Here is a 26,806-nt window from a genome sequence, read left to right as displayed (position 1 = left end):
GTGATCACGTTTAGACCATAAAATCCATCAGTTTTTTTTTCTTACATGAATGTAAATAAAATACATAATTGAAAACCAAATTAATTAAAACCTAATTTATTATACCCACATCCTTAATTGTTAACTTCCTATATTCATATAATAAATATGTACATTTTTCTCAGTCATTCATATAAAAAAAACAGCAAAAAAAGTATAAAATTTACGACTGTTACCTCATTGATATCGCTGGTTGAAATAAAAACAGGAAAATGAGCGCAAAGCAATAAACCGGCTTTAACGACATAAACCCAGTTTCGTTTATTAGTGCACCAAATAATAATTAAGTTCATTAACAAAGTTCCTCTCGCCCCGGTGTCATTAACCGATCTGACACAATAAGTAGGTACGGTCTGTAATAAATTAATAATAATTTATAATGTGGAGCTTTAAAGCGTTCTTTACAATTTCAGACCATCTCGTTTTTTTTCAGTTTTGACAAGATTTATATTATTATTTGCAAATAATTATGCAAGGTTGGCAATTGCTAGGTATTTTCAGATTTCTTTTGGTTTGTCCCCGATTATTAGACTGCTCAATTTCTCTCAATTGTGTTTTAATTGTTAAATAATTGATCATGTTTCGTAATCATTGTGGTGAATTGATTATGCCTAATCGATTAAATCATTTTGCCAGAGAAGTTTTTTTTTTTTGCAAAATGACGGTGGATATTTTTTGGAGAGATTTACTATTTATCAACGATCATGTACATATTTCTACGTTTATTTTAATTTTATTTTATTTACGGCTAATGCCTTTAACAATATTAACAAAAATATTTACAATAACAATAAAGAATACAATTACAATAATCCTCCCTGTCAAACAAAAGATTTTCAAAACAATTCGTTACATAAACAACAGTTACACACTAGAAAGAAATCTGGAAAGATTTCCAGATGCAATAAAAATGAACTTAAAAAATGCTAAATTATGAGATTTTATAAAAACGAGAAACCAATACTTTTTAATTACTCGATCAAAAAAGTATACCAAGAATCGGTATTAGAAAAAGAAAACCTATTTATGTTACGTGTACGTATGTGAGCACTTCAAAGTAAACTTTAGTTCTGTTATATGATGTACGAATTGCAGAAAGTAAAACTGTCAATGCAGTCAGAAATCGAGCCCGGAATATGTTAGATAGAAGCAGATCAAAGCAGGTTTCTGTAAACACTATTTTTCCTTTATGTATTAATTTTAAATCAAACACAGATTTTTTCAGTCCACAAAGTTGTATTTTATTAGCAAAAACACATAAAAAAAATAATATTGCGACAATTGTTTCGCCTAGTTATGGCATTTTCAAACGAATGTGAAGATCAAATGGACTAACGGTCCTTATGTAGAATTGTACAGCTACATAAGGACCGTCAGTCAATGCATGCAGTTTGACAATGCCATAACTAGGCGAAACAATTGTCACAATATTATTTTTTATGTGTTTTGCTAATAAAATACAATACAGTAGACTCAAAAAATCTGTGTTTGATTTAAAATTAATACATTAATTAAAATGGAGTTCTACAAATTAAACGCCAAATCAATCAATAAATACTATTTTTACTTGTATTTCGACATCTCAACATAGATGAAGAAGAGTATGGAAGTCTGGGCATTTAAAATTATCTCAAAGTGTACTATGTTTCCTTAGAAAAAATCCCAATTAATCACCTCTTAATAGAAATTGGTAAAAAAATCTATGTGCAATATTATTATTATTTGATACAATAAGTATGATTGAATAAGAATGATGAAGGCAATTAATCTCCAACTATGGTTGGACATCAATGGTTCTCTTATGGAGGTGATTTGTCAGAACATTGGCGATTTGAATGGAACATATCCTATGGCGAACAATGCGACTCATTTTGATTTAATTTACTTTGTGATATTCCGCCTTTGGTATAAGAAATATAATGTTCCCACTCAAATGATCAATGGATTCATAATATAATCAAAATCAAACACACATACATGGGCTATACCTATGTGAGGTATTTCGTTTGTCATAAATTACACGTTTTTTTATTTATTTATTTTCTATCATACACATACTCATTAACAATTTTAAATGTAAAACGTGTCCTCACTGGGTTTTCTCGTACCGAAGGCACATGGTACGATACTTCAAAAAAAGTTATTTGTTATTATCAGAAGACATGCAATCATGGATGACATGGCCGAATGATACGATCTGTTTCAAATCGAAACGCCTCCGTTATCTAATTATTGATAGGTCTTTTATACATTGTTCCGTTATTTAATGACTTTATGGATAATAGGAGTAAGTTATACAGCTTTATTGCGATATAGCCAAAGTTCCTTTGATCATACGTTGTGTATGTTTGATTTTGTTGTGTGTTTCAGTGTTTTTGATCTCGTGGTTGGTTCTATTTCTTTAATAGTGAATTAATAATTTGTGTGAGTATTGACATAAATAACTTTGTTTTTAACCACTTTTTTATTGGTACCTACATTTTTTCTCCAACCGGTTTCCACAAGAACCTTGTCATCACCAGGGTCAAACATGTACTATACATGTTTGAACGAGTACATTTTTAACCCTGATAATGACAAGGTTCTTGTCAAAAACGGTTGGAGATAAAATGTACCGATAAAAAAGTGGTTAAAAACAAAGTTGTTTTATTTTATAAAATAATTTTCAATTCATTCATTCAAACCCTTGTCCGCACCACAAAGGTGCGTAGGGCACTGCATTGTAGCGATGCAGTTTTGTCTCGATCGTTAATTTCATGAATGCAAGATGATCAGCCCTGCGCTTCAAAATAACATAAAAATAAAATAATATTTAAAAAAATATATAAAATAATTTAGCGGGTTAAATAAATCCAAGGCAGAATAACAACGAGATAGACCATGCAGATTAAGGGCGCCAAAGGTCAACAGCATCTCTCTGTGAGAAGCATCCATCGGCACAGCAGAACTGTTCACAGCGGAATAATACGCGAATCTTGTACAAAGTCAAGCATGTCAGGAATTCCGGATGACTCCGCGATCGTAAAAAAGTGCCGAAAATAAATTCCTTTCTTCTGGACGGCCATACTTTACCGATCCTTTGTGCTCGCCTGACTAAATGTTTTGGTAGTAAATCGAAGCGTTTACTATGCAGTGCTACAAATAGGCGACCTGAATGATCTTTGTCCAGTGGAAGTACCTATTTGGAACAAAGGAGAACCGAGTCTCGATCCAGCGAATCTCCTAATATCTATCGGAATGAAATATATATATATATATATATATATATATATATATATATATATATATATATATATATATATATATATATATATATATATATATATATATATATATATATATATATATATATATATATATATATATACATATATATATACAAATATATAAATATATATATATATATATATATATATATATATATATATATATATATATATATATATATATATATATATATATATATATATATATATATATATATATATATATATATATATATATATATATATATATATATATATATATATATATATATATATATATATATATATATATATATATATATATATATATATATGCATATATATATATATACATATATATATATATATATATATATATATATATATATATATATATATATATATATATATATAAACATATATATATATATATATATATATATATATATATATATATATATATATATATATATATATATATATATATATATATATATATATATATATATATATATATATATATATATATATATATATATATATATATATATATATATATAAACATATATATATATATATATATATATATATATATATATATATATATATATATATATATATATATATATATATATATATATATATATATATATATATATATATATATATATATATATATAAACATATATATATATATATATATATATATATATATATATATATATATATATATATATATATATACATATATATATACAAATATATAAATATATATATATATATATATATATATATATATATATATATATATATATATATATATATATATATATATATATATATATATATATATATTTATATATTTATATACATATTTATATTTAAATATAGCGTGTAACATTAACATTATAGGTGTATAGTGAATCTTGTTATATAATATATATGTAATATATCGCTCACTCTTTTCAACAACGTCATACAATTTATTTAAAAAAATTGATTTTTCAGGAGATCGTTTTTAAAGTTTAAAAATATGATAAAATGTGTTAAAAATAATTATTAAAAGACTAATTGAACTTTTTACTGTGTAACAGATCTTTTTAGGTAAAACCTGAATGTTTTTTCTCCATTTGAAAAATATTCAGTAAATTTAAAAAAATAATTAAACAATACCTTTTCTTCAAAATGAAAAAAAAACACTTTCTGCCCTGTAGCGGGTAAATATTAAGTTAAAAATATGCCGCTTTTGCTGGGATAAAGTACATTTTCTGGGCATTTCGAAAACATGCAAAACTGAAAATTGACGATTTTTGACATATGACGTTGTAGAAAGGAGTGAGCGATATACGTAAATATTTGAAAATATATGAAAAGATATAGCGTGCAATGTTAACGTTGTAGGTGTACAGTGAATCTCGTAATATCTATCGGAAAAAAAATATTAAAAAAGTTATAGAGCGTAATATTAGCATTATACGTGTACAGTGTATTTCGTAATATCTATCAGAATAAAAATATATTTAAAAAAAATTATAGCTTTTTCTGGTACGGGTATGCAGCCCCAAATGCTCAAGTTATTGTTCTCCATTTTCTGTATTCTATTCCTTCTCATAGGTTCATAGGTTTCAAAGGACCCATAGGACTCACAGGACCTTACGTTCATATAATTAACGATCGAATCAATAATGTGCGTATATTATATGACTCCGTGCAGATTAGGATTAGAAAATAACAGTCTAAATAAATGTATGTATTATATTGTCTATTTTTTTTATTGAAATAATAAATTGAAATCTACGAAGCATTAAAAAAATATGTACATATATGAAAACCTCTGAACTACAGAGTAAAGGAACAGCGGTGGGCGGAGCTGGGGTCCAAATAATGATCTCATGATTTAAACTTCACCTTCCTTTCACACCTTTTTAATGCTTACATTTCGAAAAAAAATACCAAGCAAAAGAATAATACTAACATACTCGTATAAGGATATTATAGAAGATAATAAAGTGATGAAAAATGATTGAATACCATGAAAAGGTGAAACAAAAACTATTAAATTAAGCAAAAGATATTTGTATTCTGTAATAGTTTTTTTAAACATTATGCACATGCATTTTCTTATAGTTTTATATTGTCATTTTTAAAAATATATTTTTAATTAAAATTTAACTGGTTAAATACCACTATTGCTAAAAAAAATCTATTGTGACACGTATTTCGATCTATTCCGCATCATTTGCAAACACCGTGTTTACCAAGTAAAACATAAATTAAAAATGGATACATATTACCACAAAGTGTGACTGCCGAATCAATTAATGAATCCGTTTTATAAAATAATTCATTTACAAATAAATATCACAAAAACCGCATTTAGAAAAATCCCAAATCATCAAGGCAGACAAAAAAATCACACATTATTGTACTATTAAAAGGAGGCTGATCGAACTTTTTTTAATAAAAATAAAAACATTTGTGTTTTTACCATGTACACAAATACTTTATTTTATTACTACTAAGCGGCATGTGTTTAAAAACAGGAAATCAAATTGTGGCAGAGTGGGGGTGTCGAATCTAGAACCCTCGATTCACAGTCCGCAATACTAACCACTTTACCACAGCCCAACTTTATTCAATAATCACAAAGAGAGAGTGCGAGAGAGAGGAATATTTATTGTTTATATTATTTTTATTAGTTTATATTAGTTTATATTATTTTTTGACATCTCATCAAAGATGAAGAAATATATGGAAGTCTAAGCATTTACGGAGCTGACGACCGTCATAGGCTGGTTAAGTGATCACTTTAAACGTGTAACATTTACCAATTCGAATTATTTCGGGTCGTCAGCCCCGTAAATGCCCAGACTTCCATATTCTTCTTCATCTTTGATGAGATGTCAAAAAAAATTATATGAAAATAACTCCTGTAATTGGAGATAATCCAACTCAAAATGTTGTAAATTTATTGTTTAATTTATATAATGATTTACTCAACTTTTAAGTTAATAAATTGAGTTAATACTTCTGGATTCTGAAAATACCTTTTGGCATTTATTTTTTGAATAAATTTACACATTTTTATACGTGTAACTAATATATACGCCCACGTTTTAAATATGATAATGTAAATTATAATATAGTTACGTGAGATAAAGTATGCAATAAAATCAGCGTAAATTATTGATTCTTTTAAGGATCGTTAACCGTTTTATTCTCGTTCTTTTTTTTCAAACTGGTTGAGATGCAAAGAAAACCTCAGGACACGAGCTCAAGGCAATGCAGGATGACTGAGTTCCTGCTTACGATTTTGAATAAACTCATAACCGGAAAAGTACAGTTTATTTGCATCATACATACATCCGTGTAAATATATATAGTTTTTTTTATAATTTAATTTACAATTTATATTTAAAGCACTATCTTTGCGACTTTCTATTTTTTAATTAAAATGTAACTTTCTTTTAAAATCGCTATAAATATTTTATTATAAAAATAGTAAAAAAATAAAAAACCCTTATCCACACCCCAATGGTGCATAGGGCACTGCGTCATATAAACGCAGTGTTATCTTGATCGTTTACACATGAAGGAAAGGTGATCAACCCTCCGCTTCAGTTACCAACCAGTAAAGGGTAATATTGAGTAACTTAATTATAATGTCTACCGATTTCGAAGCTAACCGCTTCTTTATCGAGACTGATTAATACTAAAACACTATCTACGTAACAAAATTCAAAATATTTTGACGGTTAAGGAAAGAAGCTTGGCTAGATCTCAAGTGGCTTTATTTGTTTTGTATTGATTGGCAGTCACAGTCAAATGGGATCAGTGGTGATGAGTGATTGGAAATATATTTAATAACGGACTTTTAGCAACGGATTTTTTTTCACGCAGCATACACATAACGTTTGGTGAAAGAAATTGAATAATGATTATTACGAAATGAGTTTCAAATAAATTGAACAACAATCAGCTACAATTAAAATGTAATGTAATCGTATATAGTTTACAATATTTTGAGTGTGTCCAAATACTTGTTCACAAAATCTGGATTATCTCCAATTACAGGAGTTATTTTCATATTATTTTTTGACATATCATCAAAGATGAAGAAGAATATGGAATTGTGGGCAGTTACGGGGCTGACGACCGTCATAGGCTAGTTTAAGTGATCACTTTACACACGTGTAACATTCACCAATTCTACCCATTATTGACAAATAATATGAAAATAACTCCTGTAATTGGAGATAATCCAGATTTTGTGAACAAGTATTTGGACACACTCAAAATGTTGTAAATAAATTATCTGGTCAAATAACAAGCTTAAATAATAAAAATGAAAATGGTATTTTCTGGCGTTTCTCATGTGTGTGATTATAATCCAGGATTCGGACCTCACATACTAATATAAGAGTTTCTGCTTAATAAAAAGCTTCTTTACATCTTACCAATAGATGTCTGTAGTGAAGTTCTGGTGATTCAAGAACAAGGTTTCTAAATTGGTTCATATATATAGAACTTCCAAGAATTTGAGTAGTGTGGTTGTGAATAATGGGTAGAATTGATGAATGTTACACGTGTGTAAACTGATCACTTAAACCAGCCTATGACGGTCGTCAGCCCCGTAAATGCCCAGACTTCCATATTCTTCTTCATCTTTGATGAGATGTCAAAAAATAATACGTTTATAGTTTATTGGCAGTAAACTTCGCCAAGTTTAATGTAATCAATGGAAGCGCTTATAATTCAACATTATACAAAATTAAAAAATACTATTTATGAATCTACTTTTGTGTATTTGGTGACGGGTTTTTAGCCTTATAAGGGCTTTTTAAACTATGCCGTAAACTTTAAATAATGTTCCTGCAATACAAAAGCATTTACTGACAATAAGTTAAATTTGAATATTTTGATCGTCGAAAACTTTTATTATGATTATTTTATTTCCCACCGTTCTTGGTTAGGATTTATAAGTGTAATAATTTAATACGTTGGGTTCGCTTTGTGCCAACACAAAATTATTACATTTTAATTCAATACATATTTATTACATTTTAATTCAATACATATTTATTACATTTTAATTTGAGGAAGAAATACATTTGCGAAAAAAAAATATTTTAGAATAAAAAGTGAATATCTTGATTCTTGCCAAAGACAAAAAATCATTATTGTTTGGTACTAAAAAGACATTTGAATCGTTTGATAGATATTATTAAACCTTTTAAAAAACATATATTTAAAAAAAAATTAAATTAAATATAACGTCAAAGAAAAAATGTGTTTAGAGGTTCAAAAAAATATATCTGTGGTTTGCAACAAAAAAATAAATCACCATGTACACAAAGTATATCAATGGTTCAAAATTCAAAGAGTGGTGATTCGAAAATAACTTAGCACCTGGAGTCTACTGTAATTATAAAAAATGAACTCTCGGATACATTTTACCAAATGTATTTGTTTTTTAGATGTATGTTAGTTTTTATACATATGTAATAGCAATACATAATCTAATGCATATTTTGCTTATGTCCAAAACTTTGTTAAGAAATACTAGATTTAAGTCCGCACAGTGTAATGGTAGCACACTCGGCTACCGTTCTGGAGGTCCCGGGTTCGATTACCATGGGGGGGGTATGAATTAAATAGGTGATTTTTTCATTCTAATATTAATTCAATATTACCCTGGACAGGTACCTGGAACGGAGGGCTGATCACCTTTCCTTCATGTGTTAACAACGATCAAGATAACACTGCGTTTATATGTGATGCAGTGCCCTATGCACCATTAAGGTGCGGATAACGGTTTGAAGAAGAAGAATATTTAACCCCAGAGGGATAGTTATTAAGATTTTATAGGTGTCTCAATAGTGACGACGAACTTGGAATCTAATGAATGCAGTTTAAAAAAATCTCGTATACGAAACGTCAAACTCAAAATATTAATAAAATCAAGTAGCAATGATTAAAGAAAACACTTGTTTTTTACCACTTGAGTTTTATTATAGACTACATGTTTCAGAAGTTAAACTTCCATCATTCAGGTCTGTATAATAACATATAACATAACATATAGTTATTATACAGACCTGAATGATGGAAGTTTAACTTCTGAAACATGTAGTCTATAATAAAACTCAAGTGGTAAAAAACAAGAGTTTTCTTTAATCATTGTAACATGTCTTACCACAAAGTTAATGCCGAAACAATAAATAAAATCAAGTAGTATGAAAGTTTTTTTTTAAATATCAAAATCATTTTTATGGTAAAATTCACATACACGAAATAAATACATTTGCAAGTTATATTGATTTCTACACATTTTCCTACATTAAAAAAAAAAGACATGGACGAGTGCCTCAGGAAATAATAGTATTGTTTATTTTAATTTTAAAGGTAAAAAACTGAATGTGTAGTAAACAACTCTGAATATATTAAAATTACACAATACTGTCGTACAAAATTATTTCATCATATTTCGTTTTACCAATTTGCGTATGATTGTAAAAAATGCTAAAAAACATACTTATAAATTATATCCACTTCGCGGTATCGCTAAATGTGGTAATAAAATCTCATTTCTATCGGTATTTTTTAAATTACATTATGAGGAAACGTAATCGATTTTATGTAAATTTTAGATGAAAATGGCATTTTTTATTTGTTGAATCGGCGGTATCGGTAGCAGATATGTTGTGCAGATAAGATCTAAGAATGCACATCTACAGAGACGTGTTACATAGTTATGCGAGAAGTGCCCATCTAACAGAGGCACTGGTCGGATGTAACCCTTCATTGTATGACTTTTTTTCATTTTGAATATTTAAAAATATATATGGCATATTACTCTAAACATTAGAGGAAAAACAATAAAAAAAATGAAAAACTTTTAACAAAGAAAAATCAGGAAAATACTTATGTATCAAATTTGCAACTTTGGAAATTTGCATTATCATTATGAGATATTGATATATGTTTTAACACTAACATTTGGCTTTGTAACAAATTAGATACACGATGCAGCGAAGGGTTAAGTACCTACCCTTGCAAACAAATAATAAAAAAAGATTTCGCAATTAAAATGCGCCTCGAGAATCTTCCTGCACTTCGAGCAACCTGTTAGTTGGATGGAAGCAGTAGTGGCTGGTTAGGAATGCTATTCGATAGGCGACATCATTGAGAACTTTTTTTACACAGTTTCACATTACGAGTTCAGTATCCTTGCGGAGTAGATGCCGGGTACTGGGTGGAGTATGCGCGAGGGGACTCGACCGCTTGGAGAACCCGACTTTCTGCACTACCTTCTCCTATGTATTGAAATGCAGTCAGACAACCACTCGCCGGTTGTGAGCTGTGATACCTATGTATACCAGTGCTCCTTATACGAAAAATACAAGGATTCAAAAGTAGCTTTAATAATGCATACTCTTAGCAAATGTTCATTTAAATCAGTCTTGTTGACATTTTACGTAAAAAAGGGACAAATTTGGATAATGAACTATGATCAAATGACTTGAAAACACTATCCTTCATACCGAAAAATGAATCCTTATTATTTTACTGATTTTTAATAGATTGTAATAAAATATCTCAAGTCCTTTATATGATTTGTTTTATTGTAAATTTTTGACAAGTCAACATATGTAGATGAAGAATATAGAAATCTGGGTATGTACAGTTTACTTACAATCTGTCATAAGCTGGTTTAAGTGATCGCTTTATGCATGTGTAATACTCGTGTACAGACGACCCAATAATCACAAAATTTGTTTACCCAGACATACATGATTTTGCATACTATGGATTGTTAGAAAAATGTCTCTAAAGAGAGAGGTTTTCTACAAAACTAATGATTTTTTCTTCACAATTCAGATATTTTGATAGAAGAATAAAAGAAAACAAGAGAAATTTGTGTTTACAGGAAATGTACAAGAACAAGTGGTAGCAAGAACAAGACAAACATTCCAAGTCCCAGCCTTGAATGGAGCCATGCTTCATGTAAAGAGCTTACTGAACTCAACCATAAATGGTGCCGAGAAATCACATTCGAAAGAACGTGTAAATCAAAGGATATATACAAGTTCCGAAATTTCAGTAGCGATGTTTGAAATCATGATTGTGATTCTACCCATGATTGACAACCAAACTACTAAAAATTTTAGAATTCATATACATATGATAAATCTCATTACGTTCCATGATTGAGTTCACAACAGCCATCTTTGATTGGATTAAGAAAGCTTTTATTTAGCAGAGACCTATTTATGTTGTATGCAAGATCCATGGTTTTGTTAAAATTTCATGTTCATGTACTTTGTCTGTAAAAATCCACGAATTGAGAATCTATGATATAATATATGAGACTATGGTGTATCCGTATACAATGTATTGAATACACGGACATAGATACATACAATTTATATATATATTTTTACGAAGAGTTCGCGTGCTTTGTAGAATAATAAATAATAAACAGCCCTAGTATTACAACACTAATTTAATCTCAATTTATTTGAATTATTGCGATAGTGATTTATGAAATATTTAGCAATTACCGGCTGAGAAAACTTGCGCTTTTTTAGACACATAATATACCAGATTTTTTTAAGGTTGAATCTCTACGTTTTCGGCTATATAAACAGGTTTCATTATACTCCTCGGGAACATCTCCAGCGTATTGCGTCACGACTACGTAAAAAAATATAACACTATTTATAAGAGAGCTTTTAAATAATGTTGTATAAGTAAACGGGTTTTTGATCTAAACACACCCCGTATCAAACGGCTTTTCTGATCTAGTCGATTAGTCTGCGCGGAATATGTATAACCCAAGGGGCCCACATGGTAATTCCTGATACGCTTTTTAAGTAAAATACTATACAACAATAGCCCGTTTTTTATACCTTTGTAACTTAATCAAACCAATACCATATCAACCCTACATATTATTAAGATGTATGGCAAATTGTTGTAAAGAAATCTGTCGAAAAGATATCAGAATTAGTTGACTCGAATGTTGGCAAAATTTAAATATACAAAACTTGTGTTCGGTCCCCATCATGACACAAGATATCGAAAGCAGAGCGGACACGGTAGTCACAAATAAACGCGCAGTGTCAGAAATTAAGACTCTAATAAGCATATATGGCAAGAGTCTTCGAGACAGAATAAGAAACAACAGGATACGGGAAATATGCGAGATCGAAGATGTTGTTAGGTCCCCACCTAGGAAGGCAACGAAGGAGACAATGGTATGCGCATGTAAGGAGCATGGAACCATCCAGACTCCCCCACATTGCACTGCACGGCTAACTCCAAGGTTAGACGACTCACGGGTAGACCACAAAAGAAATGGCTTGAAAGCTTGGAATCGACAGGAAGCTAATCCCTCTTACAAACAAGCCACAAGGCCTACACCAAGCGGAAGAAGAAGAATGTCGACATAGAAAAATCTTTCTCAATGCGATCCGCGGATATAAATAATATTTTGATTTTCGATAACTAATATACTAGAAGTAGGTGCATTGTCATAGTTATATAGTGAGAAATAACGATCGGAGAATGAAAAATATAAGTATGTATCAACAAAATTGAAATTACCAAAACAATTTCAAATCAATTTTTATTATTGTCAAACTATAAAGCCAGATAATGAGATTATTTAAGGGATTGAAACGTTATCTCAAAAATGGTTTTACCTGGCAGGTACAAATTATTTTATTAAAAAAAAAAACAGAAACCATAAATGTTATTTAAATGCTTCGCAGAGAAACTACGCTACTGTTATGAGTACAACAATATTGACATAGAACGTAAAGCCCTTAAATTTATATATGTAAATAATATTTTTTTTAATCTTTATTTTTCACCAAAAAATAAATTGATTTTCCATAGGGAAAAGGTGGATCATTTGCTTTTAAATTAAATCTATCTAAAAATCAATTTGCCATGCGAAACGTGCTTTTATATATCACGAATATTATAATTTAAAATTACGATTTCTAAGCGTCAATATAAAGGTGTTTACAATGGTAAGATAATCACACAGGTTTGATGAATTCAATACAAAAATGGTAAAACATATGCTTTACTATGCAAGTGAATAAACCATGTTGTGTTTTAGTGTAAAATTAAAATTTTACCTTTTTTTAGAACAAACAAAATTTATATAAAATGATTAGTTTCCCATTCTTATATTTGTATTAAAATTGTATTTATCATTAGCATGTAAGCCTTTCGGCTAAACATAGGCCATGCCTAAAAAGACAAAATGCAGATAAAATATATGCACATGTATATTTAAGAAATACATAAATATTTAGTTTGTCATTGTAAGGATCGGTATAGATTAGTCTTCTGTGGCTATAAAAATATTTTGGATTTGCTATTACGATGATGTCATCCCATGTCTGAAATACGGTACAACTCTAATCACAAGACAACATTATTTCATCCGCGTTTTCTAATTTAAGTAAAGTTAAATTGAAGAGTAAAAATACAAATGATTAGGGTTAAAAAATAAATAAAATAATATAGTATGGAATGAATGCAAGAAAGAGGGGGAGGAATGGCAAAATAGAGCCTTGAAGCGCGGCAGTAACACTTACCTATTTCCCGCGCTTTTAGAGCTTCGGTAAGGAATGGTAATCCGCTACGAACGTAATGGAAATGTTTCACTAGACTAGGTTGCTGTTGCCACGGTAATTGCTTACTAAACTATTTTCTTGGTATCTACGCGTAACTAGTTCGACCAAAGTCTCTTGTTCTCGAATACGTTTAAAAAATAAGAAAAAAAAACGACTTTATATGTAGAGGTCCTCACCAAAACGTTACATTTCCATTATATATTTTTTTTAAATTAATGTTTTACTTAGTAAATACCACTATTTCTTAAAATCTACTGTGACACGTGTTCCGCATCCGCATGCATTCCGCATCATTTTCAAACACCGTATGATGAACAAACAAAATGATGCGGAATGCATCGAAACACGTGTCACAGTAGATTTTAAGAAATAGTGATATTTACAAAGTAAAACATTAATTAAAAATGGATAGATTTTACCACAAAGTGACTGCCGAATCAATCAATAAAAATAAATTATTTTAATTAATCAGGAATTCTAGCTTGTAAAATTGATACGTTTTGGTGCGATTTAATGATTTCGTATTGGTTTAACACAGGATTGGTCATGTTTTGTCGCAACATTAATTAAGATTTCGATAGAATACAGTAAACAAAACAGATTTGCATTCAAAGGTTTTTTTCGCAATATTGGAAATGTAACTTTTTAGTGACGACCTCCATATTTAAATAATATATGTAAACATAGTAATTATTATGATTAAATCTTTTCCAACACAAATTACCAAATGTTATTTAGAAAATATTATATTCTGCGATATACACTAAACAAACAAACGGGGGACTGAATAAAAAATCACGGGTAGAACTTCAGTACCCTTTGGGTAGCTTAAAAATACTAACATACCATCGCCCCGATTTCCCGCAGGGGTAGGCAGAGAATAGAACGCCACACCAATCAGTCTTTGCACACAATATTCGCCTCCTTCACATTCACCCATCTCCTCATGTAGGTAATATTTATAGAATTTATTCGATACAATTTTTTGCCCCGATTGGCAGTGACGATTTAAAAGGAATCTAAAAAAGATATATTGAGGCGGAAAACAACAAAAATGTAACATTTATATTTAACATCCGAGGTCTAATGGTCAGCAGTAATTAATTTATTTAGTACACTCGGTTACAGTACTGGAGGTTCCGGGTTCGATTCCCAGGAGGAGGTCAAATAAATACAAATGATTTTTCACCCTGGACTGGTACCTGAAGCGGAGGGCTGATCACCTCTCCTTCATGTGTTAACGATCAAGATAACACTGCGTCGTTATGATTCAGTGCCCTATGCACCATCGGGAGCGGATAAGGGTTTGACAAAATATATAGATTGATTGGTTAACATAACGTAGGTCTGATAGGATGATAGATAAATTAGTATACAATAAATTTATATAAGTAAAACAGTATTAAAAATTTCAACACTGCTGCCTCTTTCAGAATATTGGTGAAATTCTTACCGCATACACTGAGAGTGTATCCACATTGGAATAAGCTTCGCGAAGTCACCGATAGATGCCATACAGAGCGATAATACGTGCCATCAATGTACGATTATTGATTATTTCAGAATAAATATAAATATAAAAATATACATTACGTCTTGTTGAACTTTTTATTTCTAACATAACGCAGGTTTATAACACTTTTTTATATCACTTTTTAACATTTTAAAAATAAGGCACTTCACCAAAAACTGCGTCCTCCTAACAGAAACATTAAACTGCCTGCATTGCAGGCGCTACAATCTTGAATAAACGTAGAAATTATAACAGATACTCCTAAAATAGATATCTGACAATATTATCACAATCATTTGATTTTATCAAACCTTTTAAAATGTCACAAAACAAATGTGTCATTCGGAAAAAAAAACTTAATAGCCTCGTATATTTTTATTTATTCTTCATCAAAACAATAGCAAAAAGATATATTGAACATCATTATTATTAACAACATTTTGAGTGTGTCCAAATACTTGTTCACAAAATCTCCAATTATGGAACAGGAGTTATTTTCATATTATTTTTTGACATCTCATCAAAGGTGAAGAAGATTCTGGCGTTTCTCGTGTGTGTGATTATAATCCAGGATTCAGACCTCACATACTAATAAAAGAGTTTCTGCTCAATAAAAAGCTTCTTTTCATCTCTCTCTAGTGAAGTTCTAGTGATTCAAGAATATTGTTTCAAAATTGGTTCATATATATAGAACTTCCAAGAATTTGAGTAGTGTGGATGTCAATAATGGGTTGAATTGGTGAATGTTACAAGTGTGTAAAGTGATCACTTAAACCAGCCTATGACGGTCGTCAGCCCCATAAATGCCCAGACTTCCATATTCTCCTTCATCTTTGATGAGATGTCAAAAAATAATGTCATAATTATTCTTTAATTTTCATGTTTAAAAGTGCGCTTAGTCTTTAAAGCACATTTTTACCAAAAGTTTTCGCTCCAAACAGCAATATACATTTTTCTTATTTACAATCCGAGATGCGGGTGACCATTAAATAACCGTAATGAAATGGGAACGGTATAATAAAAAGCTGTTCGGCCGTAATGCAATAATTAATTGCTCTTTCAATTAGTGTACATTCCAGCTTTTTAAGAGTGCTTTAAAATGCACTTCCTTAAATCATAAATTGTAGCTTTATGGCCATAAATCAAAGTAGAGTGCCAGTCGCCAGTACCCGATGGTAATATTGTTTTATGCTATATATATCGACGGCCTCTACGTAAAGTACTCTATCTGCAAATCTGTTACTTTACAGGAGAGAGCTTAGAAGATTTTTTCAACGTATTTTTAAAAATTAAGTAGCGGTTTTATCTGAAATTCTAAACTAGTATTATACATTAAAAAATACGATAGAATAATGTATTAAATCGTTTAAAAACTTTATTCTTTGTCAAAATTAAATAGTTAGCGTTTTAGGAGTTAAGTTCATTTCGAAAATTCGATGTAGATAGCGTCTTATATGCCTGAAAACAAGGCATTATTTATTTTGTATATTTTTTGTTTGTTTATATTTGTAGATAACGGTCAGTTGATAACATACACCAAATATCTCAAAATTGACGAAAATGTAGTTAGAGCACTTTACGTAGGGCACGTCGATATTATGGTAGGTACATACATGGTGCATTAGAGGTCATGAAATTATTAAGGCCAAGTATTACGAGTGGCTAACATATCAAATTCCTCGACTCAATTGAATATGCAGTTGTGTAAGTAAATGAAATGTATACACTATTACATGCCGACAGGATTGTGAATAATGAATTCTTTGTTTCATAAAGATCAAGCAATCTTATAGCTACAGATTGTATACTCGATTACTACTAAATCAAACTATTTTCTTATTTCGATTACCGTTTCTTTATTTCGATTAACATTTCGAATGTGTCCAAATACTTGTTCAAATCTGGATTATCTCCGCTTAGATGTATTTTTTTTTACATTTTTGACATCTCAACACAGATGAATACCTTGCATTCAAATAGTCATTGCTTAATGAAAGTTTTCCCTATTCCAAAATAGATGACTGTTGGAACTCACATGTACCATGTCTTGAGTTTGATCAATATATCTAATAGTTAAAAAAAATAGAAGTATTGTTGTCAATCATGGGTAAAATTAGCGAATGTCACACCTGTGTAAAATGATCACTTAATTATGCCAATGACGGTCGTAAGCCTTGTAAATACAACGACTTCCAGATTCATCTACATCTTTGCTGAGATGTCAATTTTTTTTCTTTTTATTATCTCCCATTTTCTAATTTTAGCTTTATAAACGTCATTTTGAGTAATTAAAAGATTAATAAAATGGAAGCATAATCAAACAGTATATATTACACGTTTTTAGATAACAGTAGATATGATTGCCAGCTGTAAATTTAATTTATATTCCTATTATTTATGTTAAATATGTACCTACACAACATATTTAAATAGGTTTATATGTTAATATGCGAAACCCTGCAAAAAAAACATCGCGACGACAATGTGCATACTTTTTCTTGATATCCATATAGAGGTAATTACAATTCAATGTAGCGTTTTATTAACTTATTCTTGGTGTAAAAAAAAAATTAAATAGAAACTTACATAAAATACTCAATTATACACTAATAATCGTGAATGATATTTTAAAATGTATGAGCATTATGATAAAATAAGCTGACAGTCAAAATGAAACTATTTGTCTATATTAGTTGATAGTTAGTAATATTTCACATTTCACATAGATGGCAGTCTTACAGTGTCCCTAAGCACTTTCAAACGAAATCAGACTAGTTTAAATTACTTTTAAATTAAACGAGCATATGCAATAAAAAAAATTGAGTTACTTTAAAAGTGGCATTGTCGTCAAAAAAATATATGGAAGCGTTGCATTTTATTAAGGCCCAGTAATCAATGGCCCGCAACTTAATTTTCTTTGAACCCAGGTAACATTTGACATTTTTTTTAAAGCACCGTTTTTGTATTGAAAAATATGAAAACCATATATTTTCTTCTAAATAAATATATGGTTTTGAAAATAGAAGAGTTATTAAAAGGTAAGGAATAAAATAAATGATAAAATATTTTTTTCAGTATATATCTATTCATGAAAAAAACAAATACCAATATATATGTATTTTCAAAAAAAATGCGTGTAGGCACGTCTGGCCCCGGGCGCGGCCGGTTGCTTTCTGCATTGGATATATGCGAGTTCCCCTTATTGAATTACCACTTTATCTTAAAATGTCATTCATGTAAGATAGTGGGAATGTTTTTTATTATTGTGGGCATGTCAAAACTTGATTTCGCAATCAATTGGCTGATTTAATCGATTCACAACAAAATAAACAAATAGTTTTTTTTTTGTAAAGGTTTTACATACCTTCTCTTTTATGTGAAACGCTGTCTATCTTGAGAGTTACAGCTTCATTTTCGGGAGTCGTTACTTCTGGTCCTTTCGGCATTTTAATTGACACAAGAGTACCCTGATCACTTCCCGAATCACCGGCAGGAGGATGTCTAGAAGATTCCTCACTAAAGAAAACAAAATTATTAGAAAAAATCACAAAAAATATTAAAAAATATTCATCACATGATATGGTATGTAAGACAATGTATATGGATGTCAAGTGCTATTGACGTCCATCTTGTACATCTTTAGTACTTTTGGATTGAGAAAATACAAAAAAATATTTATAAAATACCACTTATATTTAAACAAAAGCGATGATGCAAGCGATCTATAAAATAATTTTAAAATAATATCTATGAATTTGGAGCATTAGACTATAACAATAAAATGAGTAAACCCACTTCTGACCAAATTCGTTATCCCAAAGGATAAAAATGGCAATGGTGTAATTTATTATGGGTATAAGAATGTATTCATAGAATATATATTTTCAGTATTTATATTCTCAGAAAATACAAGGCTTACATAAATACTTAACGTGTATTTATTTAATAGATGTTAATAGAAAAACATAATATTGCTATGATGTAAGCCGATATTATTGCGAGTGTCACGGCTGTAAGGCACGTACTCTAAACATAGATATAATGCAAATTATAGTATGTATTGTCATACATTGTTGACTTTTAAGACTAATTAATAATTTTTTGTATATAATAAAAATTCGCTGGAACTTACATGAGTAATGTGGGACAAGGAGAAAAATCTTCATAGATCGTTTCTAGCTGCGGTGAACCGCCGGAATTACACCACTCTTGACTAGGGTCTCGTGTTATTATCAACCTCAAATGATTTGTTTCTTCTTTTGAAACATCGATATCTTGTGATTTGGGAGCCGGTGATGTTTTTTCCTTGTTTTCTGTTGTATCGTGTGTCTTAGCGACGTGTGTCTTGGGTACGAAATCTATCAGTCTAGGTAATGCTTCCGGTCGACCAACTTGGGGATCGTCTTCCCTCGCGTATGAGGAGTCTTCGGCGGAGTTCTTGCAGCTAATGGAGTCTTGCAGCCACGATTCTATACAATGCAGTTTTGTCAAGGAAAGGTTTTCGTCGAATTGACGAGACGGAAAACTATGCTCAGGATGCTTTTTATTTATATTTCTCGGCTTTGGTTTCGGAGCTTCCATCGTGATTTTTTTATCGTTAGTTTTGCTATCGTTAACTGTACAGTCTACAACATCGAATGCTTTAGGAAAATTGGAATTGACACTGACTGTATTATTGGTGATGTGACCAGTTTGGTGCGAATAGTTGTTATTATCGTCACTACCTCGTGTAAATGATTTTTCGGTTATTTTTTCCCGCGCAGTATATTTAGGATCACTGACCGTAGTCGAGACTCCGGATAAAGTGTCGTCACTTTTCGAGTGATTTTTATTCAATCCATTCGTGTCATTAACGCTGACCCCCTTCTCCGATAGCGTTACGCCATTTGCAGATTTAGATAGCAATTTTCTATTCTCCTCTACAATACTAGGTGGGATATCAGATATAAGACTGACGCTATCGAGACAATTAAATACGTTATCGAGGTTTATTTGTTTATACCCCAGCGTGGGAGTGGACGGAATACTGTTTTCGACTGAGCCCGGAAAACTGGAATACACGCTGAGTCTATCTATTACGGTAGATATAGAACTGCCGGTGTCGTCAGACTCGGATTCCGCCACTTGGATTCCGCGCTCCTTCTCTTGGCAGAAGAGGTCGGTGTAGACTTGCGCCTCGGGCGGCGGGGTGTCGTGACCGGGGGTGGGGGCGGAGCGCCGCGGCCGACCCGGAGACTGCTTGCCGATCACTCCTTTCTTTATGTGAGTGGCGCTATCGACGGCGGTATCATTACTCCTGTTTACCTCTATTTTCTTACTATCGACGAGGTTCAGTTTGTCGTTCGAACCGTTAGCGTTTTTTCTGTTTAGTTTGCGCGGCGGCACCGGCGGCGGTAGAGAAGCCCTATCGTCTTCGCGTCTTTCTGACACGGTGGATTCGCCTCCCCGAGACGAATCCGAAACAGTTTCCTCCGCGGCCTTAGTTTCCGCTTCCAAAGCGCATTCCGAGTCGTCGTGTCTCACGAGGAGCGTGACGGCCACGTGGGAGTCCTTGAGGCGGCGCACGCACTCGAGGCGGGTGAGGGTGGTGACGCACGAGCGGTCGATACGCAGGATCTCGTCCCCCGGCTGCAGCGCGCCCCACGCGGCGCGCGCGCGGCCGGCCGGGCTGTCGGGCGCGCAGGACTGGATGAAGAGCCGCCGCACGCACTCGCAGGACTTGGTGCCGCCCTCGAACTTGAGCCCGAAGCCGAGCTTCTCCCCCGGCAGGCGGTAGATGACGACCTCCTCCTCCGCGGGCCTCTGCCCGATGGACAGGACGGTCACGAACGGCAGGTCGGCGGCCTGCGCGGGCGCGCCCGAGTCGCGGAGTGCCGCGCGGTCCCCTTCCGCATTTCCTACCGACACTATTGTTACGTAATCCTCGCCACCGCCTTTATGGGAATCCATCGTGCGAGTTCAAGGCTATTGGCTCTCCGAGATATCTGATTGTAGAACTACATTTCAGCATCTGGAACAAAATAAATACTATTATTATTCACCTACAAGTATGTTGAACGTATGTATTTAAAACAAATGTAACTACCCACGAATGCGTTGTATGTAGGTACGTACTCGAGTCGATGTTTTGTTTTTCGCAAAAAGAAAATGTGATGGATGCCTCGGAGCAAAAAAAGATGATCGATGAGCCCGAAATATTGGGAAAAGGAAGATAATATATCGCTTTTCATAAATACGATACGTTTAATTTTACAAGTACGAGCATATACGAAAAATACGTATTCATTATAAAGACTCAAAAACTTTTTTATTACGTTTATTTCGAGTATATAGATCAGTTTTTCTAAATGATGCGTGTGAAGATTGTTATAAATATAACGTGCATTTATTTCGTTCATATAAATCAGAGATTTAGGGTAAACGCAAAATAACGACATCAATTTTAGTTTGTAAACATGAAATTAATTTGAATTAAATATTTTCAAAAATTCTTCATCACAAATGCAGAAATACGCTAATAGTATTGAATTCTTTAAAAATCACATTTGATATTAAAAACTTTACCAAACAACATTAATTGTTAAAAGGGTATTACAATTCTGAATCTTTGAAATAGAACTTTCAATTAAGTAGATTATTTTCAATTGGAAATCAAATTTGAATTAACCTACAAGAAAAGTCAATATTTATAGGATTTTTTTAAGCTAAACAAAGTCTTTTTTTTTCATATTGACTCCACAGGAAATTGAACCAGTAATAATGTCTAAACTTACTACCTACAAATCTACAGAATCATACCAATTTACAAATGGGCACACGAGTCCATTTTTTTCATTTTGATATTTTATTCAACAAATTTTTTCTCGTCTTAAGCTATTATTTTAACTTTATATATCACACAGCGAATTTTTTTCCACAAATAATAGAAAAAATATTATTATTTATCTACGCAATCAAAAATTCCATGAAAAAACTATGTAAATTGAATATTTAAAGATGTTTTAATATGTTATTATTCATTCAAAAATATTTCATATTCGTGAATCATTTCATGAATATTTATAAAACGTGTACTGAAGGAGAAATCTAAATGGTAATTTATCGGAATAAAAGGTTTTGCATATGAATAAATTTCGTAATTAAAAATCACTAATAAATATATACGCGAACAACGGAATAATCAAATAAAATCATAGGCCCGAAATGCAAATATGTTATGTTGGAAAAGTGTTGAAATAATTAAAAATAATTATTCTTTTGACAACACGATACATATTGTATGTATAGTATCGCGAAATATATTCTTAAAAATCTATGCATATTCTCGAAAATTGCTGAAAAATATGATTGAAACGATTTTCAGACGTACGTTTTTGACTGCGCCGATAGATGTCGGGGGCAGTCTATTTTCCGAATATATAATATGTACAGAGATAGAGAGGTTAGGTACCCATTTTCTTCTGGAGGGATATCTCACCATTAAAAATATATATGGTAACAAGAAATAAATTCAATTCAAATAAACTAGGTTTCAATTAACTCGGCGATCTATCATCTCAATTTCTAACACATTAAATTATTTTGACTTGTGTACTACATACAAAGAACTTTTAAAAACCAAATTTAAATGTCAAAAAGTAGATTGTTGTTGATGTTATAAAAATAAATTAATGATGATTTTATCGTTACACTCGAGCTTGCAATCAGTACCGATGCATATTATAAATTGTTACGTTTTTGGGAGATGTTTAACAAATTTTTCATGGGAGAGAAATCAACATTTTGAGTGTGTCCAAATACTTGTTCACAAAATCTGGATTGTCTCCAATTACAGGAGTTATTTTCATATTATTTTTTGACATCTCATCAAAGATGAAGAATAATATGGAAGTCTGGGTATTTACGAATAATGTTTCAAAATTGGTTCATTTATTATATACAGAACTACCAAGAATTTGAGTAGTGTGGTTGTCAATAATGGGTAGAATTGGTGAATGTTACACGTGTGTAAAGTGATATTTTCTAGCGTTTCTCATGTGTGTGAACGTAATCCAGGATTCGGACCTCACATACTAATAAAAGAGTTTCTTCTCAATAAAAAGCTTCTTTTTATCTCACCAATACATGTCTCTAGTGAAGTTCTAGTGATTCAAGAACGATGTTTCAAAATTGGTTCATATATATAGAACTTCCAAGAATTTGAGTAGTGTGGTTGTCAATAATGGGTAGAATTGGTGAATGATACACTGTGTAAAGTGATCACTTAAACCAGCCTATGACGGTCGCCAGCCCCGTAAATGCCCAGACTTCCATATTCTTCTTCACCTTTGATGAGATGTCAAAAAATAATATGGAGAGAAATCACGCTATTTTCCTCGAGAGTTACGTGGTTAAAATCCATTTTAAAAGGTGTCTTCTTGACCCGACAGACATAATATTATAATTTATTATTAGATTAAAACCAATATTTTTAGCTTTTCCACTTTTTTTATTTGACCAGCGACCGGTTTTCGTCGTTACCGACATCATCAGACTGGTGAGAGGCTATACAAATTGTTATGTTACATATAAAAGAAGGCAGGAGTTGATTACCATGATTTGATATAATTTTATTGAGAAATTAAAAAAAATAATTTGATTGAGAAATTAAAAAAAATAATAATAATTCTCAATAAAAATAATTTCTCAATAAAATTATATCAAATCATGGTTATCAACTCCTGCCTTCTTTTATATATAACATAACAATTTGTATAGCCTCTCACCAGTCTGATGATGTCGGTAACGACGAAACCCGGTCGCTGGTCAAATAAAAAAAAAGTGGAAAAGCTAAAAATATTGGTTTTAATCTAATAATATATTAAAAATGCAATTCCATCACGAAGTGTCAGTGGATAATATAAATCTATAATATTATAATTATTCGTACTGGTATTTAAATAGTTTAAATGCGTCATTAACTTTCATGCATCTGTTAAAACGCATCAGACGATTATAGATTTATCGTATCCGCGCTAGGTGACGGTTTCTATACTTAACGGCTTTAATAGTCGTAATTAATCCACATTTTCTCTAGGAGAGTATTTACAGGGTGGCGCAAAATTAATCACCCTGTAGGAAGATGTTATAATTCTTTCAAATGGCGTCGTACGTCAATGATAGTTGACATTTGCAAACAAGACAGCTGCAGTATACAAACAGATTAAGAGTGGCGCAAAATTAATCATCCAATTTTGTTTATGATTTTTTTTTTACTAAATGAAAATAAATTATTTTGAATAGTGGAAATCTTTATTTGGACGTTTACATATATTTTTTCTGTTAAGTGGAAAAGATGATATCCGCCAAGTGGCTGCCGCCAGTGTTGATACACACTTGAGCCCGTTTTATCAATTTGTTTGTATACTGCAGCTGCTGTTTAGTTTACAAATTTCAACTATGCTTGACGTACGACGCCAACATCTTCCGAAAATTACCACCCTGTATATATATATATATATATATATATATATATATATATATATATATATATATATATATATATATATATATATATATATATATATATATATATTTTTTTTTATATATATATTTATATATATTTATATAAATATATATATATATATATATATATATATATATATATATATATATATATATATATATATATATATATATATATATGAGTATATATGTATATATATATATGTATATATATACATGAGTATATGTATATGTATAATGTACTGTGGTAAGATGATAGCTGTGCTAACCTAGGCTAACCACGTGTAGTTAGTTATATACGATGTCCGTATGTCTGGGGGAATGTCGTACAACTAGTAAGATAGAAATCGCTACACTCGGCCTACCATTATTATAATGATGGCCATCACAATAATCCAATGATTGAACTCTTCCCTACGAGTCGAGGTCGCCAGAACTATCTCTTGCCCTATATTAAACGGAGTACTTTCTACCCAATCATCTTAACTGATACTCTTTATTACCGATAATAACACTGCGCGTTAGATTAACTTCGGCTCAATTATTTCAGTGATAAACAGTGAATTTGAAAAGGGTGATCTCAAGAGCAATTACTTTTAAATTATGAAAGTATTTTCTAATGGTTTGAAAATCAAAAGGTGTCATCTTCGTTCGTTGTTTATATCGTGCCGCTACACGTTAAATCTTGAAGCCATGGATATTTTTAAAATATAAATATAACAAATAAAAAATAATAAAATACCATGGTCCACCCGACACCGATACCTTCTTTGTTGGTAAGAATATTAAATTGTCAAGTATGTGACGAGAAGTATTTCACATCAACAGCGATTTCATACAAATGATATTTACTTTTACTAGTGCACAAATGAAAAAAAAATCTTGAAACAATTCCACTCATTATTGACAAATAGAACTGTACTAATAGAATTTTTGTTATTTATTTGTGCGATTGCACAAGTAAACTTACGACAAACACAATGTAAATCAATTAAAAAGTCAATAAAATCAATTACTTAATTTTTTTATAAAATCGTAGACGCAATAAAATTCAACTGAATTGTATAAAAATCCGAATAATAGGTTATTACGAATTTTTACTGCCTTAGAAAACAGCAGCAAAAGTGAACCAAAAAAATCACGAATTTTGAATTGTGATACTAGTCACAAGCCAGTGTAATTTTTAATAAACTAACGTCCAAGTGACTCTGAAATCTAGCTACGGCTTATGCAACACCGCTTATCTTGACTTAGGCTTCTACTTTTTTAGTTTTATAGCCTATGCCTACTCGTGAGTGGATTTACTCTTTATGTTTAAAGTTATTATAATTTCATGTAATTCACGAGTGAAAATTCCAAGCGAAAACACTCGCTCGCTACTGGTAGTGTTTACTAGAAAAAGCTTTTCAAAAATTCACAAAGAAAAAAATTATAGCACATCTGCATCACGCAATCAAACCTGTCTTCAATACACCATAATAATATGTAATGTGTACTTACAATGTACATATCGTTTACCGCCTAAACCAATACATGCATGTTTCGTGTAACTAAGCCTTTTTTCAGTAAAGTAAACGTTAGCTAATAGACGACTTATTAGAAATGTGCTCGTATAAACCCTGGCCAAGGATTAACTGTGACTAAACAAACTGGGCCAAAGTAAAGTAATGCAACCACACATGTTGTATCAGTTAATCTTCATGTGAATGGTTCCAGCGATGAATATTCATTGATTGTACAATGTACACATTACATTTGTTAAGAATGGATTTTAAAGTCTTCCGTATATCGTAAGAATGCACAAATACTGGTAAATGTGGCTGAACAAACATATGCATGATGCATGTGGC

The 26,806-nt window shown here is 31.1% G+C and overlaps 1 protein-coding gene across 1 annotated transcript in view; it reads right to left on the bottom strand.

Moving 5' to 3' along the window:
- The window catches only part of LOC148302930 (uncharacterized), an 89,502-nt gene that overhangs the window by 23,145 nt on the left and 39,551 nt on the right, over positions 1-26,806 (bottom strand). The window contains exons 2-3 of the mRNA XM_088270808.1: positions 19,585-21,462; positions 18,817-18,968 (exon numbers count right to left, since the gene is read on the bottom strand). Coding sequence (XP_088126934.1) covers positions 18,817-18,968; positions 19,585-21,401 — 1,969 coding nt within the window. The 5' untranslated portion in view covers positions 21,402-21,462. The remainder of the gene's footprint in view (positions 1-18,816; positions 18,969-19,584; positions 21,463-26,806) is intronic.

This window comes from Brachycentrus maculatus, unplaced genomic scaffold (assembly GCF_059751285.1).
Source record: "Brachycentrus maculatus isolate JH-2025_06_01 unplaced genomic scaffold, ASM5975128v1 h1tg000396l, whole genome shotgun sequence".
Taxonomy (NCBI): Eukaryota; Metazoa; Arthropoda; class Insecta; order Trichoptera; family Brachycentridae; genus Brachycentrus; species Brachycentrus maculatus.
This window is presented reverse-complemented; position numbering and strand designations above follow the sequence as displayed.